Raw genomic sequence first — 19,636 nt, forward strand, 5'->3', positions numbered from 1 at the left:
TAAACCTGTTATGCAATCAGCTGGCTCCTCGTCCACCACGCTACACACTGCTCACCTCCTCCTCAGCCTCCCCTGAGGACGTTTTTAATGCACCACTAATTCTTTTTGAAGCACATTTTACATGTCTTTACAGGGTTTTCACTGATCATTTATTCAATTTCATAATTCTCAAATGAACATTTTTTTTTATCATGGAGACAGATATCCTTTAAAACACAAGCTCACAGGAGCTGTTGATTTCCTGGGATGGAGTGATGCGGGTTTTTCTCCTGTCGCTAAATCACCCCAATTAAACATGGTGACAGATTTCCAGCATCTGCTAATTGTTAGGACAATGCATATAAATGTTTTTGCAACATTTGAGTTTTTTTTTATTTAAATTCACATTTTCAGTACTTTTTAGTTCACAACTTCAAATTGTGCATTAAGCATGTTAATGAGAAATGCAGCTGTTGTATAGTTACGATGTTTGAGATTACAGTCCTGGTTAGCATTTACAACAGCAGGTCCCCAACAGGTGTGTCTGTTTACAGTGCAGCCAAACAAACTGTGGGCCGGGAGGATTCATCGCCTCCTTTTAATAAAGAAGGAACTCAACAGTTATCTGTTTCCCATCATGCTCCAACCGCCATCTGCTGTGCATGACACGAGTGGGATGCCATACTATGAGAAGCTGGTAACCTTGACACCGTGTTGTGTCTGAAAAACTGCGGCTGTTCTTTTTAGTTCCAACACAAAAAAATTGACATGAAAAACATTAACAACTGCAGAATACAGTTATGTGGGGGTTTAAATTGACTGATCAGTACGATTGTGTTTAGTTTGTACATTATTCCACTTGTGTGCAACACAAAAACTAAAAGCATTTTTTTATTGGCACCATTTTTATTTTACATACACACATATTATTAATATACAATTAACTAACCATTACAGCTTTCTATATGTTGGTTTGGACATAAACATGTGTGACAGATTAAAGGTACAGTATATTGTTGACTACATGTATAAAGCCAAACACACATTAAAGCAGTTGAAGGACGTTGTAAATATGTTGGTACGAGACATCTATATATATATATATATATATACACACAGACACACACAGACACACACAGACACACACAGACACAGACACACATTTCCTAGAAATCTGTGTCGTCATGGAGTCAAGGTCGAGAATAAATGATGCTCTCTTTATGGTGAACTGTAAATCTGGAGCAGGCGGGTGTTATTTACTGTGGCATGATGCTGCACACACACACACACACACACACCCACACACACCCACACACACACACACACACACACACACAACCTCAGTGAGACTGATTATAAACAGAGACACGTGGCTCTAACCCATCAGGCTTCCACGTGACACACACATGCACACACACACACACAGAAAACAAACAGTGCTGTCTGCTGCTGTTGGTGCGGTTGTGATGTATAAGCTCTGCATTAATGTTACACTGACTCATTTAGATTGTGGCTTTTTGATTTACTGTATGTTTATGAGTGATTATATCCCTATCTCTAATTGATTGGATGTGTTGGCATGTTGAATCAATTGATACTGTATAATGACTAATTATGATAATTACATGTGTTCTGATTTATTACTGATAATGTGTTGAGCTGCAACTCAGACATGTAGTGATTTACTGTTGTTGTGTTTATGGTAATTATCAGAGCAGATTATCTTGTATTGAGTGTTAGCAGTGTTAAGGAAGACCAAGAAAACATACTGATGGTTGAACCACTCACAGAGCCTCAAAGCTCTTGTCCAGAGTCTGGCACCAGAGGAAAGGTCATGTGGTCATTAAAATTAAAAGGATTCACCCTCTGGGGAGCAGGAATGTGACCAGTAAATTCTATGGCAGTCAGCCAGAAACTCTGCCCAAACTGTGCTGGAGCCACCAGCTTGTACACCTCTTGCTAGCTGGATACTCTGCCATATTTAAAATGTCATGCTTCTGATTTTATTATGTATTTCTAATCAATTTACAATGTAAGAATACGTAGATTGCATGTTTTCTGATTTAAAATCATATACAAGCAAGTATAGCCAGTTAGACTCACACAGCACTTTTATATTCAGACTGCAATCTGAATAAAATGTTCCTTAAATGTTATTTTATTACCAAATCCTGTGATGTAGCATATGTCACATTAGTGTTTTACGATTACATTTTCTGACCATGGTTGACCTAAACAGCCACACTCAGCCAGTCAGCAACTCTGCTCTCCTTTCATCCTAATGTATTGCAGTTTAGCAATAGTTTTTCTTGTTGGCATTTTGTTTGATGCAGAAAATGTGTGTGTGTGTGTGTGTGTGTGTGTGTGTGTGTGTGTGTGTGTGTGTGTGTGTGTGTGTTCATTGCAGGTCTTTTGGGTATGGTGGCCCACATGATGTACACTCAGGTGTTCCAGATCACAGTCAGTCTGGGTCCTGAAGACTGGAGGCCTCACAGCTGGGACTATGGCTGGTCCTTCTGGTCAGTCCAAACTCTCTCTCTCTCTCTCTCTCTCTCACACACACACACACACACACACACACACACACACACACACACACAGCCTGGATTTCTTTTTCAGACCACTTCTTTCTTTTCGTTTGTGATGACTCCGAATAAAATGACACAGTAACTTAATGTTCTGCACACACCAATCAGCAACAACATTAAAACCAGTCACCTGTTTTATTGTTGTGGCTGATCGGTGTAGGTGATTGCTAGTGTTTTCTAGGTGGTTGATAGGGTGCTTAAAACACATTAGCAAAACTGAGAAGAAGGATTTCAATATACACTAATCAGCTACAACATTAAAACAGATGAACTGGTTTTAATGTAGTGGCTGACCAGTGTAAACTATATATGCCATTAAATAGTCTCTACTTTGCACTGAGAATAAACTTTCCTGTGGTACTTTGAGGGAAACTGTGTTAAGGAAAGTGATTGGAAAAAAAAATCATACAGCAAAGTAAAATAAAACATACAAATAATAAAGGCTGCCTGTGAGAGCCATATTAAGAATTGGTAGTCTGTATTAAGTGAGTGGCTAACAATGTGCCGCAACATGGTGGAGAGCTTTGAGAGAAGAGTTTGTATATATACCAGATATATACAGATATACAGAGAGTATTCACCTGATTACATGGCCTGAATCTGCCCCATATACAGCCATACTTTGTCAGATGCTGCTTCCACATCCGGACCAATTGTGGTTCACACACAGAAAATCCTCTGAAAGTATGTGGGCTAGACTCAGGTTGAGGACCAAGGTATATGTTTGGCCAGAAGTTTCATTTTGCTATATATACTAGCATGTATACTGTATATATAGTATATGTATATATAATTTTACTATATCACTGTATCACTGCTGTCCATGCAGGCCTGTATTGACCCTGCATTGTATGAATCAGATCTTCTCTTTATGATGGCTGTTGCTGGATGTGTGTGGGAGTGTGTCAGCAGGTGGTGTTCAGGTACACAGGGCTGTTGTTTCCAACATAATTAGCCAGACAAGACTCATCTTGACCTTCCCTGGTCTCTGCTTGAAGGCAGAATCGTGCTGCAGCTGTAGTCTGAGTTCACTCAGGTCACTTCTGAATCAAAGAGAGAAAGTGACTCAGAGACAAACAGAAGCCAGTGTCCTGCCTTTGTATTTTTTTTTTTTTTATAAAACCTTGTTGTAGTGATAAGCATCATTATTAAAACTGGAAAAAATCTCAGTAGTAGTTGCTCTGGAGCTTTCACTCATATCACACAATCTCCCTCAGCAGATGGCATTCTCCCACTTGTCATCATATTGTAAATGTTTAAATTTAAAAACATTTAAGGGCTGCTCATCCATGCTGGCTAAAAACATGATGAAAATAATAATTTAATCAAAAGCACCTGAGCAGCTACTAAATGGACCTTGTGGTGAGACTGTTTTGTCAGCTGCTGATTTGAAGGTCAGGACTAAACTCTACACTTTAATAACATTTATGTTGCTTTGTACTCACCACTGCCAACATTAGAAAGTGCTTTATGAAAAACAAAATAAAAGAATAATAGTCAGAGAAAAGAAACAGTCACAAACAAGGATTTAAAGACCAAAAAACAAGAACAAAATGCGAACCAATGCCAGCTCCTGTTTAAAGTAGATGTTCTCTGTCAGTCATCGGATTGAAGACCTCTCCTTCTACACCATAAGGGAGTTGTTCAGGGTCATTAAAGTGGAATAATATCAGGAGGCAGAAGTGGAGCAGAAGGCCAAAAAGCTCCTTCAGGACGAATCAAAAGTCTGAATGTGCTCTATTCTGAGGACGATAGACAACTGATGTGCACTCACATGTTCTGCTCAAAGCTCTCCTGAAACTCATAACCTGCCTGACAAAGGTGAAAACAGGGTCAGGAAACATGTAAAACCTTCACCACAAGCTTGAATTAAAAACAGGCCACTGAAGCTGGGACTGTGTATGTCCTGTTCCTCACGGCTGCTCCTCCATAATCCATAATTAATTTACTGCTTTAACCGGAACAATTCTCCTATTATTCCTATTATCATAGTTGTGACCGTGGCTCATGCAAACTGCACAACTCACCGCCTCCATTATAGACTAGATTATAGGAAAAACGTATATCTTTTCATCTGCACTCACATCTTACTTATTTGATATTCATCATGGACTCTTTTCATGCTAAACTAATAAAGTTAATGAATCTACAAAAACAACAAAAAATCTACATTCCCACAGATTTGTTCCCAGCAGGGTTGAAAAGTTTACAGGCTGAGACAACCACTAGCATCCTAATCAGTTCTATAATAAATACATAATCAATCTAACCGCATCATATTCATCACAAAAGTAAAGTTTGGCCACAACAGTTATTTGAGCTTCATTGACTGATATCTATCTATGTAATATATGTTTTACATTGTGGTACTTTATGATTGATTATTGCGGTTTGATATTGTTTATTGGGTTGTTACTGTGAACAGAAAAGTGATTGATTGTAATTTGATATTTCATAATTTTATGTAAGTCACAGCAGAGTTTGTGTTTCTGTATTTAAAGATAAAGAATGATGAACTGCATCAGTTATTTCCCTTCATGCTGTTCTTGCGTCTCTTCATGGTTTTCTTGCTCATCATATTTAAGGTTCTTTGCTTGACGTATCTCTCTGCGCACAGAGTTTGACTCCGCACAGATGGACTGTTAGCTTTCCTATTAACAAACTAATATCACCCCCATTCCCCTCAGAGCCCTCAGCAGTCTCTCAATCAATTAGCAGCACATCATTTATGTGCCTGCTAACTTTAACTGGAGCAGAGGGTCAGGTCTGAAGAGCTCAGAGTATTCACTGAATCACCACAGATGTTTCTGTGAGTAGTCCCAATGGAAATTTCTCTATCTGGCTAATAACGCACCTCTTGACTTCCTTCAAGTGTTTCTGTCCTGCTGGTGACAGGGCCTGAGAATGTGCTAATCATTCCTTCCTCCATCCATCCAACAGACTAACTACTATATTGGCCAGTAGTTGTTGTGGACATGAGCGGCCCCAGGAGCTGAAGTCTAATAAATGAATGACCTTTAGTCATTTCTTCTCTAGCAGCACCATCAGGATACAATTTCCCTCTTTGGTATACTTATAACGAGCTGAACTGCTTTATCGTTTCTCTGAATTCATTCAGGCTGACTTGATGGTGTCAGTCGTCTCTTAGTCACATGGAGGAAACACAACAATAAAACAGCTGTTAATTCTGTGAAGTGGACTTACACAACCTGTGCAGCTGCATCAGTCTCATGAATGCATGTCGCTAGCTATGCAGAAACATAACATCCCTATTCTCAAACCTGGCAACCGAGCACTGATTGGTGGACTGTCTCACCAACAGTGGAAAACTCCACAAATAGAAGGAAAAATGGGTGTAAATTTGCCTTTAATAACTCATCCAAGATTACACTTTACACAACAAATATCCAAATCAGGCAGCATCAGCCTCAATACAAACTTTTGTAGCTATGTTTCTTTAGCTACAGAGATAAATCATTCTTTGGATGTCATTAGCATTGCAACCTCTAAAAAACTCTGTCAGGGCTTTAGATTTTTATATCTGTTTTGACATAAGATAAGTAATGCATATATATTTATACGTGTATGTATATGTATATTGAGTTTTACTTATTGGCAGCTTAAGTCTACAGCCATGCTAGCAACTCTGTGAGGCTGCACCGCGGTGCTTTGAGGTACATGAAAACATCACAATGCTAAAATTAGGATTAATTCTCTGGGGAACATGATCTATCCCAAATTTCTTGGCAAACTACCCAATAGTTACCAAGGTATTACAGTCTGTTTCCTTCGTTACTGCCTTGACATTAACATGGCTAAAATCTAATTGTATGGGCACCTTCTCATCATCTATGTCCCTCTCTAACCAGCATGGCCTGGGGTTCCTTCACCTGTTGTATGGCCGCCTCCGTCACCACCCTCAACTCCTACACCAAGACAGTGATCGAGTTTAGACACAAAAGGAAGCTGTTCGAGCAGGGCCTGCGCGAGGAGCAGAACTACTTGGACCAGGAGGCTTTCCACTACTTCCGAGACCGCTCCCTCCAGTCCATCTCCAGCACTGTGGAGGTCTACCCCGGCCACAGTGGAGCCAGAGGCGGGATTGTTGTCGGGGGCCCAGGTCCAGGTCCTGGACCAGGTCCGGGTCCGGGTCCTGGTCCCGGACGGGGCAAGATGCGAGCTGCATCGGCCTCCATAGACCTGGGGGAGAACACTGACTCTCTGGGGGAGGAGCAGTGCTGAGCCACCCACGGGAATGGGAGGGTCATGTGGGATGGGATGTGATGAGATGATGAGGCAGACTGCTCCTTTAGGTCTGGACCCAGCTACTGGTTTTCCCGCCAAAATCAAAAGCACAGCAGCCCTTATTTTCTGTTTGAAGAAGATGATTAACAGACTTGACGAGAGGAGACATGGAGGAAGCAAATAAATAAAATTAGACGGATATGTTCTATATATGAAATGAAAATGAATATTAAATGTGACAAACGGACTGAGATCATTCACTTTGAGATCTGTGACTTCATGGATGGAAATCAGGTGTTTTCCAGCATATTTCACAGTGCTATGTGTAGTATTTTAACATCAATAAATAATATGAACTATGAGACATTAACCTATTTGTAAGTTTTGCTATTGCTACATAGCCGACTATAGTGTTAACAGCTGTTTACTTACCAGTCCTGCCAAAAGCTTTGGCCATTGTTGCGTTTATTGGACAAGAGGTTATAATATGTCCTCTGATCAGCTACTTCTTCAACAGTCAAAACAAGGCTGAACGTTAGCATTGCTTTCCACTGCTGGAGACAGCTAAACTCAAAATGTTTCTTGTAGACTGGTAATTAGCTGTTAATGCTAATGTTCACTATATATCAATAGCAAAAACTTATAAATAACTGGTTTAAAGCTTTTGAAACTTTTTCTAAGCAGTGACTGTTTTGTGGCCAGAAGTAATAAGATAATGGTAAATGCTAAAAAGTAGCGTAACAGTAGACTGTAATTCAGTAATGTCAATTACAAAGCAATATCTATCTAATGTTTGCTAACATTAACCACCATAAGCTGCTAGTCATAGCAGGAGTTCAGCTGAGTGTGTTAAACTGAGCCAAGTCAACATTTTATTTGTGAGAAGAAGAATGTGTCATTTATTATTTCAAAATTTAAAGACTCAGTTTAGTAATTATTTCTGTAAAACATGGGAAACCATTTGGCTGAGCACTAGAGGTCTTTCCTGGTCCACCTGAACCCTAGGACCCAAGACCCTACTTGGGGGCTTTATGGGTTCAGAAAATCAGTGCAGATCAGATCTGTCTTCCAGCTCGGTTCATTTCACAACATTTTCTCGGGTCTGCATGGGTCCGATTCCCTGCTTTCAAGTAACAGAGAGACTGGTTTGGTTCCAGGGATAATATTTCTGAGTCTTTTTGGAATCGGGCACAAATTTTTGGACCTGCGAAGACCTCTACTCCACATTGTATTTTGCATTATTTTTACTGGCATGTAGCCTGATCTACAGCCTGCAGAGTTTCAACTGGAAAACTCTCAGAAAACAGTGATGTGGCATCTGTATCATCACTCTTGGGGTTTGGAGGTGACACTTTATCAGGAGCTAAAGGAACTACAAAAACCACATCTGAGCAAAGGAGGCAGGCTAAGACAGAGGACTTTTGAGGAACCTGTAGTTCAAAAATCATGTGACACATTGGTATTCCTTGGTAGCCTTGCTTGGCCCTCTATATGTACTGTTAGAATTATAGAAGGTAATTAGCAAAGAAGAGCTTTACACAGCTGTGCGTGAAAAATGTATGAAACTCTTTACGGTAAAGGCAAAAACACAGTAAAACAGCACATTTCTATATTTGTTTACCCATATTTAGCTTTGAGAGAAGCTTTTTGGAGACTGATGTCAGGGTGGGGGAGGGGGAAACAAGGAAGGAGTGTGGTCTGCCTCGGGACAGGAAGTTACACTGTTCATTGGTCGTTGTGTTTTTCATAAAATGCTACACATAGCACTTTTTACCAGGCCATGTTCAGGCAATGTCCTATTTATGACACTGAATGTGAAAACTATTGTTATAAGTTCTGTTAAAACTACATGTATGTTCATTTTTCAGCTGTGTTGATCCTGTAGGTGAAACTGGAATATACTGACCAGAGGTTTGAATTACATTCGGCTTCTTCTGTCCTCAGCAGCTTTGCGATGGTTTTCACTTTTACTTCCAGCTTCAGAACAAGTTTGGTACAAGAGTGAAAGCCAGATGTACCTTCTTTTTCCTGTGGTTGACTTTTGTCCTCTTATAATGTAGTTTACACTGTAGGTGTGAATTCTTGCTTATGGCTATTTGTAAAACAGCTGTATGTTTTTTTTTCTTCATACAGAAAATGCTAACCAACTCAATGCCAGCAGCTAGCAGATAAGTATAATTAGCATTTAGTTACCTCCATCAAATTTAAGTTTAATGTTTGATTTGCGAGACCATTTTAAAACACTAATCATACCAACGTTGTGGTTATGGGATTGTTTCTGTCTTTGGATTATGACAAACTGGGCCTCATGCAAGAATCAAGTAAAATTGATTGAAGACGACTTTTAGCTTAAATAGCATGTCAATAAGCAGTCTCTTAACGTACAGTTGTATATATTGACCATGCAACTGTAAAATAAATTATTAAGTTTTCACTCTTGTACCAAACTTAATGTTTTTTCATAACAAATATTTCACAGATGTCATGTTGGGTTATACTTTTGTAGCTGACATGCCACAAGTGTTGGGGACACACATGACAAACAGCCTCATGAACCAGAGGTCAAAGGGTCATGCCTCTCAGAAAGTTAATGTGCTCCACAGTCACAGTGTCCTTGGAGAGCCACTGAACCTCCCGCTGCTGCAGGGAGCCATTCACCTTTGACCTTTGTGGATATTAACTGCATGAATGTTCTATATATGGCTCTCATGGGGATATACCAAGGAGATAAATCCTAAACCCCACTGAGGGCTTCATATTTTTTTTTTTTTAATTGAGTGTGTTAGCAGCTGACTCTGAGGGGTCAGAGCTGAAAAGATGGCAGAGTGTTGGATCCATCAATTTTGATCTTTGAAAACACAATGTTTGAGGTGTCTCTTCTTGGTCCCAAGTGCAGAGGATAGTGAATCACTGGACTAAAGTGAAATTGATTTTGTGCTCTTATTGATTTGGTGATATCCAACACAAATCACAGTCTGGATGTCGATGTTAAATCTGTCTCTCTGCCCACGTCTCCAGTTTGGTCACTGATTCTACTGCTGTAGGTTCAGTGTTGAACTCAGTGATGGCTGTGAATCAAACAACCAGTCAGACTTCTGTAGGAAAGATTAAGAAAAGGGTTGTTATCTTCCTACATAATTAGCTCCTTAGCTATGAGGCTAGAATGGTGACATTAAGCTCTGGCATTGAAATTAAAATTTGGCATTGAAAACAGAACCTGAACTGAAAAAGGAAACAATGGTATTTGTATTGGAAAAAGTTGGAGTGGGGGTTGGGAGTTCAAGGTGAACTTTTAGAAGCCATTGCCTGGGAATACAGTCCAGTCAGGCTTCTGGATGTAGATAAATCACACGCTCCTTGCTTTTCCCCTCAAAACCAGTGACACTGAAAAATAGTGATAGTGTAGAGAAAAAAACTGTCACTGAAAACAGACAGACATGAAGGAAAAATCTGAAGATTGACATTGAAAAAAAATTAAAAAAGAATAAGAAAATAAGATTGTTAGATTATAGTTTTTTTTCATTGCCATTGTTTTCTCTTTCAGTTCAGGTTTTGTTTTCAATGTCAAATTTTATTTTCAATGCCAAAATTTTATGTCGCTATTCTAGCCCCATACTTAGCTACATGAAAAATAGCAACAGAAAAACACCAACAGTCAGTCTTGAATGAAATGGATCCAGCTGTGCAGGTTTCTGTTAAAAATAAAGTTTTAAAGTTTTTAACATTTATTGCAGCTAGCAACTCCTACCATTGCTTGTGTGTCAAAGTAAAATGACATTGGCGGGATGTATTTATCATCCACTACTGTTTGATTGGGGCAGAACAAAGTAACCTGCCTCCTAACAAGAAATCAAGCTATGAACATGATGTCAAAATGAATTAAGTGAAATAAAATGTTAATTCAGTCTGATTTTCAGGCAAAAAAGTCAGTGTTGAATCAACAGTTATATTTAACCTTGATGCCTAAGAAAAGTTTAACCTTAGCGTTTTGCTTGTTTACCAGTTGGGGGGCGGGGCAAACAAGCTGTAAACACAACACTAAAGTTGACATGATGAGAGCAGTGAGAGTAAGTGACAACAGTAACTTTGGAGGCTGAAAAACCAAAACAATGAGCTGAAAGAGATTTAAAAGCTCATTGAACTGAGGGGAACTACTGTCAGTCTGATTGATCCCTTCCACATTAAACACAGTACACACAGTAAAAATCTGATGAGGTTGCTCATGAGGTTGGATCAGATATCGACATTTGCCCTGAGTCAGACAGAAAAGCAGCAGCTGCTGAGGACACTACAGTCTCTCCTGGATGCTTACAGTGTAATACACTCAGTCTGAGGATACTGAGTTATATAAGGCATGGATTGTAAAGAGCAGGGATTAAATTGGCTGGGAGTTGCAGTAGCAACAGGGAGGTTTTTGGGGTAGACATAATCCAAACACAAGTTCCAAATCCTCTCGCTGCCTGACTGTATAAACTTGTGGTTTGTGGTGGGTCATGAATCATCTGTGCACTGATGTAAAAACGCCGGTGACAGCTGGAAAAATCTATTCTGTTTGAATGTATTTACTTACATATATTTATCTATGTATTACACATCCTGTTTCCTGTCTTCTTTTCTGGATTTAATTCACTTCCAGCACATTAAACACATCATGTACAGACAGGACACTGTCATCATATGCTATGCAAATAATTTTCATTTATAAATGATGCAAAGTACACAATGAATTTACCATATGTGTAACAACATTTCATGTGATAAATCCACATGTTACAGGCTCATGTGACAAATGTGAACCACACATGAAACAACATTTCATATTTGAAAAAAAATTCCAATACAAACAAATACTTAAATACATTTTTACATTTGCTTCTTTTTAAACAAAGAATGTATTAATTGATATAATACTGAATAGATTATTATATCACAGTGTCACAAGGGCTGCTAACACAACCACAGACTTACAGTCTTGTTTTGACCTCTGTTTTGAGCTCTGAGAGGCAATTTTTATACTTGCCTTTCAGAGCTCCTGTACAGGGGAGATAAGAATGCTAATGGTATAAAGATGTTCCTTTAATTAACATATCTAAATTCTGTAATAAACTCTGTTATTTACTGTTCGCAGTCCTGCAGCCGGATCAGAGCTGGATTAGACTACTGCTAATGCTAAGACAACATTTTCACCTACAGCTAGTGGTATCGAGCCATTCCAGTAGTTTTTAGTTTAATTTGACCATCTTTGAAAAATTGCTTAGAAAAGATTTTATAACAACATGTGTTTCCAGAGACGATGCCCCTGTATCCCTTGATAATCCACAGGGATGCAATGACAAGTCACCAGACCTACTTCCTACTGAGGAAGGTGGTTGGAGTAGTCACTACACATACTGACTTTTGAACAGTGAGCTTTGACTCATGAGGGAGTATTTTACATTAAACCACTAGATGTCGCCTAGCAACAAAACGAAAGTAATGTGGGCTCATTTTTTACGAGCGGACAGTCTTTGATATATCCACAACGTTCTTCCTTCACAGTGAGTATAAACATGTTTAATACAGTTTCAAATACAGCTCAAAAAACAACAATAATAATGATCTAATCAAATCAGTTCAAAGTGAAAAAAGGTGCTACACTATCACAACAAAAAATGTCCACAGATTTTATAAGAATATCACGGCTGACACAGACAGTATTCTGTACGTGGATGCAGTTTGGATTCTCCTGTTTGTTTTACATCTCCTTAAACAGATGTTATGGGACAACAGATTGTTCCTGTTCTGGTAATTAGTGCGTTCAAATGTTTAGTTCAAGGGAACAAATTTAATAACACAAGGAAAATTAGTAATGAAATCCTAATTTGAAAGCGTGAATTATAAAAACAAATTAGCCCTTATGACCTGAACTTCAGAGACCTCTAAAGAAGGATTGTGTTCCATGCTGACCTGCGGGCATGGATTCCTTCTCCCTTCCCATATCCTGCAGATGAGTCAACTTGACTCCCTCTCATCCATAATACCTCCACAGACGTGACGGATGGACTCTGGGAGCTGTAATGGCCGGCAGAGATGCAGAGTGGGAAGATTAAATAAGCAGTTAAAGCTTCTGTTTCGCTGCAACGCCAGACGTTGTAAATGGGGATGGAGGATTTATAATGAAGGAGAGACACAGAAAGCCTCCATCTTCTCCATTACAACACACAGAGCTGCAAACAGCACAGACACGGGGTGACGCTGAAGGCAGCAGGTGAGGAAACGTCATCCACAGCATTGATTCCACCCAACGGGTTACATCACAGTAAATGATAAATCTCAAAGTCCAAACCGGCTGTTGATTCAGTCGGAGAAAGTAGCAAAATGTCAACTAATTTATATGAATACACTCATTGATTATTGATCCAGATGACCCGCTTTATAAAGTTCATATTTTCAAAATAAGACAAACGAAGTGATGAACTGTGGCACTGACATTTGGAGATGCTTTTACGGTGTATGATTAACACTAGACCTTTTAATCTTCATTAACAGCTGACATTTAATCAGTGTATTGTTATTATCTCAACTTTAAATTCAATTTTGACTGTTTTTTTTTTAATGTTCAGAGTATAGATAGTAAAAGTGTCAACTGGCTAAAATGAACAATGGCTAGTGAGGCTGTTTCCGAGGCCAAATCTGTCATAAAACCCATGGTGTGTTCAAATCCAGCTTGAATTTTCTTAGTTTAACAGGTTGCAGATTTAAATCATAACGCAATCCAGCCAAGACCTATTGGCACACACATGGATGAAATTCTTTGTGAGTAAAAATCAAGCATTAAATTAATTATTGGTCTGTTTTTGGCCACTTGCCATCAGCTCAGAGGGGCCATAAACACAACATGGATATAACTCACAAAGTTGCTTTGGACAACTTCCTCACCCTCGAGATGTGGAACAACATTAACGTTATTGTGAAGTAGTGTTTGTGTCCCCCTGATAAATCTGTTCCCTCTCTTTTGGTCTCCACCAGCTCCTGAGGGAAATATCTGGCTCTTTAACCTTTAGACGTTTCGCTTTCTTCCCCAGGTAGTCTCAAACTGTGCAGCAGGATTTCTGTCTCTGCCCTGATCATTTTGGCCATTCTGTGCCAGATCTGCTTTTTTCTCCATCCAGCTACCAGATGTCCTCTGACTTTCCTCCAATCCCAGTCACCTGTCCTTCCCCACTCACTCACACACCTGTTCCCAGTAGCAGTGTCCCAATTCAGGGGCTGCAACCTTCGTGGGACGCGGCCATCGTAGACTGTGAAAGCCAAACCAAAATGAGACGGAGAGGTGGTCTACGGAGGATTTTCACTATGCGTCACCAACTGTGCCCAGCTGTGTCACAAAAACCTGAGGTTTTAAGGCATTTGTTTAACAGTTGTACCATTGGCTGTTGAACTGAGCTGAAACCCGATACTTGCATTTAAAAGTGTAATCCTCAGGCTCTCTGTCAGTGTTGTTTACAGCCATATTCATTTCATTACCAACGCAATGAATCTTGGGTTGTGGCCAGAAATGGTCCACCCGCTGGATCCTTCATTGGCCAGGAAAAGAAGGACGAATTTGAGGGAGTCTTTGAAATGGGACGGTCTAGTTGCGCCACTGTTATGCAATCGGTGTTCAAATGCAGCCTCAGAAGGATGCAGCCCCTGAATCGGGACACAGCTGGTTTCGTCATCACTTCTGTCAGTATTTAAACCCGTCAGCTTCGTCTTCTCTCTGCCCCGATCGCTGTGTCTCCCAAGCTGTAACGCTGTGGGCTCTGTTCTTGCCACCTACCATGTTACCTCAGCCTGTTTACCTGCCTGTGTTCCTTACACCAATTGTGACACTGTGTCTGCGTGCTGTTTGGGGCTGAGCAGGGAGTGTGCAGTTGTTTTATCAGAGCTTGTTTGATGCAAACTGCCGCCTGCTGCTACCACAAGCATTTCTTTTAAGATGAGAGCTGGTGTGAGTGAACCACAGCAGTAACACTGTGACCCATCAAACCGAAACACTCTCCTGAAAGACACTAAAAAGCTGAAGAAAATCTAAAGCGACCTCTTTCACATTAAAAAATAGTAACTTGCGCAACTGTTAAAATAGAATCGTTAATTAGGAGGCCACAGCTTTGAATAATGACAAACATTAGCATATTTGGTGACGTGTGGGTAAAACTTTAATTGTACTTCTTGCAGTAGCAACTAGTTGATACATGATGTATTTGTACAGCAATGAAATGATGACATGAACCTCTTGTTTGACACTAAATGAGGTACAGCACAGTCTCAGTCCTTGGAGAATATATTAGATGCATATTTGTGTGCTGCCCCTGGGCTTAATGGAGCTTGATGATAGTAATACTTCATCTCAAGGTGGACCTGCATTTTTCAGTTGGTACAAACAGACTCGCTGTGCAGTGTGACCTTCTCTATTAACGACAACACAGTATTAAACAAGAGCTTTTACACACACACACACACACACACGGAGGCTGGGTATACATCACTGAGCATTGTTTGCAGTGACATTACCGGCATGACTAATACAAATAAATTGAACACAGAGGATCTAGAAGAAGGGGAAACAGGTTATCTGTTTGCATCAGGAACAAGGAGGCATTTATAATGATACAATTCATTTCCAATGAGACATCACCAGTGATCAATACCCCTTATTCCCATGAACCCAACTGCCCATCCTTCACCCCAGACTCACCTCTTCTCCTCTCTCTGTAGAGGGTGATCGATGCATAACCGTTCTCATTAACTGTGACATTTTATGTATCTGGTGAGTGGAGCTGGATGTTTGAAAGTGAACAACCACTGTTACAGTCATAGGGAGGGGTTGTTGTTGTTGTTGTTGTTGTTGTTGTTGTTGTTGTTGTTGTTGTTTGATTTCATCTTTCTAAAAACATGGATGACTGCGGATCCACTTCCTCTGAATGTGATTGTTATGATGGAGGGATTCTGTAAAGGGAAACACAGTGATGAGACACACATTGAAAACATGAGATAGCAGTGAGTATCATCATTAAAAGTACTGATTATTAAAATCTCGATACAGATACGACATCAACTTTGACCGGACTCTTTTCTCTCTAACATCTCCTGTTCATTCCAACCGTTCACCTGTGTACACTGGTATAACATGAGCATCAACTCATTTACTGATCTCTACTCCAATAGCATTCATTCATTCATTTGCCATACTGCTTATCCTTTGAGGGTTGCAGCCAACCCCAGCTGACGAGGTGGCGTACACCTCACCAGTTAACCTAACCTGCATGTCTTTGGACTGTGGGAGGAAGCTGTAGTACCCAGAGGAAACCAGGCACTGCACCAGCACGCCCCCCTTATATTATTCCAGTGGCATATTTTCTTCATTTTGTAAGTCCTGTGACAATCTGAAATGATCTTAAAAGAACTTCTTCGATTACTTATGAATTTGCATTTTGATGCGCAAAATGCTCCTTCAGTTTCCTGCTTTACATCAAAGTAATCCCTACAATTTCATGTTCATTTAAAAGCATAATCCTATACTACATGTACCAAGATCACAGAGCAGCAAAATCTCAAGTCGATTGGGAAACACAGTACAGCACTAGCTTTACAGATAGACTTTGTGGTGGATGCGACCTTCCCAACAATTAGCAGGTGCTGGAAAATCGGTTGACATGTTTAATTGCAATGATATTGCGAGAGGAGGAAACCCAGGTTAATTTGCATAGCATTACTCAGTGGAAACACAGAACATTCACAAATGTGTTTGTCGAAAACGCTTCTATTTTGCACAAATCTGCAATGGAAACGCAGCTACTGTCACGTTGTTTTCATGTTAATTGATGCTCTGTCAGTGTAAAATATGGGTTGTAGATACTTCGAGGATATGTTCAGGCAGTTAGTTAAAGTTACAAGTTAATTAAATCTAGCTTGAGCTGAAGCAAAACCATGTAAATGCCTTGTTAAACATTTAGCTCAACAATGAGCAAATGATTTGTCCAGACAGACCAGGCACAAGTGTCTGCTGTCAGAGCCAGTTCTACTATCTGGAGCCAAGAAACATGATCAAGAAAAACAATATCAAAGATGCCTCAGTAAAATGTTTTACTGCCTGATGTGTCGCAGGTACGCTGAGGCTGCTCCATCAAACATCCCGGAGAGAAAAGAGCAGAGCAGCAGTTTAAGAGAGCTTTGAGACAGTCGTGGCGAGTCCCGGAGGACGATTCAAAGTCAGAGAGCAGCCACGGAGCTTGTTCATTAAAAGTGGGACTTTTTACAAGACCGCTCCTGGTACTTATCAACAGTAAAACATCCCGCTGGGTATGTGGCTTTTATAGGAGAGGAGACAGTTGTATATCACCTCCCTTTAAACTCAAGCTCAGGGACATGCCTTTGGAAAGACTGCGTGTCCTGGTGATTTGTGTCCCTCTCCGCTGTATTGACACCAAGTGTTTGTTTTTTTTGTTTCATGCGTCTTTGTTCTTGTATTACACAACAGGTTGACACAGACGCTGGAGACAGATCCATAAATATCCTCAGTGCTGTTCTCCACCTCAGCAAATAAAGCACCTCAGTGTACTGGTGTATGGAAGAGTGTGTATAAAATAAATGGCAAACGTCTGCCTCGTGACCCCCGTCTGTTTATCAACTGACCCCACAGACGATCCCAACCCCAGACGGTGACCGAAAAAGTCTATTTGCCCAACAGTCTGCACCCTGCAGAGTTCCTAACTGCACTATTACTGTGAAGTTGCATCAGGGAACGACTCTTTGATGCTCCAAGTGTTGTATCATTTTACCAGAGATGAGTATGACAGGTCAGAAGAAGGGGGAGGGGGGGCCACTGGTTTATATGTACCAAAGAAAAGTCTATCTATCTATCTATAGGTCTTCCTTTCGAGGTTCTCCGGGCACATTCAACGGGGAGGAGACCCCGGGGTAGACTGGGATTACATATCCCATCTAGCCTGGGAACGCCTCGGGATCCCCCAGGAGGAGCTGGAAAGTGTGGAGAGAGGGACGTCTGGAGTACACTGCTTAGGATGCTAAGTGGAAGAAATTGGATGGATGGTTGGATGGATGGATGGATGGTTGGATGGATGAATGGATGGATGAATGGATGGATGGATGGATGGATGGATGGATGAATGGATGGATGGATGGATGGATGGATGGATGGATGGATGGATGGATGAATGGATGGATGGATGGATGGATGGATGGATGGATGGATGGATGGATGGATGGATGGATGGATGGATCTGAAGAGATAAAATGGCAACAGATTCAGACAGATAAAAGATAGTTGGAGCCATAAAATAGCTTCAAAAAGTTGCAATAAACTATTTTGGCCAATAGGGGGCAGAAGAACACAGAAACGAGACCGTCTGCGCTGCGGAGTTGGTTATAACTCTCTGTGGGTTCCTCACTATGTGAACTATGTGAAATCTAAGTCCAGATCTAAATATCTGGATCTTTTTGAAGACAGAAACGGGCTAGCTCGTTAGTGAACACGTCTTTCTTTCCAGTGACGCACCATTGGTTTGTGTTACATGTAGTTTTCAGATTTAAACATCTATTGGAATTTCAAAATTGATTCAATTCAATTCGACTGAAGACACACCAATGAGATTGGTCGTTAGTGCGTCACCTTTGTTTGGACCAATCTGAGCTTCAGACCTTCAGACTGGGGACATTTATGGAAAGTGATGACATTTTGTTGGGTCCTTATTTCCTCAAAATACAGGGAAAGTTAATGGTTTATGTAAATCAGGATCCTCACAGTCATTAAAGTGCAAAATTGAGAGTGTGTGTCTTCGTTCTGACTGACAAAACAAAGCCAGCTGATTGTGTCAAGCCCCTCAGATGGTTGTCTGTATGCCTGATTGGTGTGTGTGTGTGTGTGTGTGTGTGTGTGTGTGTGTGTGTGTGTGTGTGTGTGTGTGTGTGTGTGTGTGTGTATTTCTCTACTTGTTTCTATTGGAAACACATGACTATATGCCAAAGTTTACTTAATGAAGAACAAAATAAATAAGAGTAAAGGCAGTTTTTGTGTGTGTGTCAACGTCAGCTGTCGGAGCAGCTGCCCCACCGTGATATAAAGAGTAATGCCACTGTTAGACCAACACACACACACACACACACACACAGACCCAGCCATCCATTTTAATTACAGCTCCATTGTTGTGGTGAAGGTTTGGGAATGAAGTGCTTGTGATCAACAGGTTTTTTTCACCGTGTCCTGCTCTTTCTTATTCTCTGCACGTCGCTGCAGGGTGAAGGTGTCACAAACGGATGATTAAAGTAGAACCACACTGATAAACTCACGCCTACATTTTCATTTATGTTTAAGTCAAAAGTGAATCGATTGAAAGTAGCTTGATTTGATAAACCTCTTTATCATTTATCACCTCTGGTCCCCATCATTCAGTATTGATCCTTTGGTATGAGCACCTGCCAATTTCACAGATTCCTGATGTCAACACATCTGTTGTTGAACCAGCTAGTTTAGCATAGAATTAACCCATTCACTGACAGTTTCAAAAGCCATATGGAGATGCTGAGTAAAACAATATAAATATTAAATTATTGTTATTTACAAATGAAATATAAACATGATATAGCAGAATTAGGTTGTTTTACCACTAATAATAATAAATAACATAATCTAAAAATAATTTTTAGGTACAGTGTAATCTTATAGTACTTTGTTGCTTTTCTCTGATGTGTATAAACATGTTTATTTAAATTTCATTTTAATCAACAATTACCAAATTACCACATTATTGTCTTTAAAAAACAAACAAATATGTATATATATA

General features: G+C 40.1%; 1 protein-coding gene across 1 annotated transcript in view; it reads left to right on the top strand.

Moving 5' to 3' along the window:
• gsg1l (gsg1-like) overlaps positions 1 to 7,762 on the top strand; it is a 40,413-nt gene extending 32,651 nt beyond the window's left edge. The window contains exons 4-5 of the mRNA XM_056402390.1: positions 2,387 to 2,498; positions 6,437 to 7,762. Of these exons, the coding sequence (XP_056258365.1) occupies positions 2,387 to 2,498; positions 6,437 to 6,809 (485 nt within the window). The 3' untranslated portion in view covers positions 6,810 to 7,762. The remainder of the gene's footprint in view (positions 1 to 2,386; positions 2,499 to 6,436) is intronic.
• The last annotated feature ends 11,874 nt before the right edge of the window (positions 7,763 to 19,636 follow it).

Source organism: Seriola aureovittata, chromosome 17, assembly GCF_021018895.1.
Source record: "Seriola aureovittata isolate HTS-2021-v1 ecotype China chromosome 17, ASM2101889v1, whole genome shotgun sequence".
In the NCBI taxonomy this organism is placed as follows: domain Eukaryota; kingdom Metazoa; phylum Chordata; class Actinopteri; order Carangiformes; family Carangidae; genus Seriola; species Seriola aureovittata.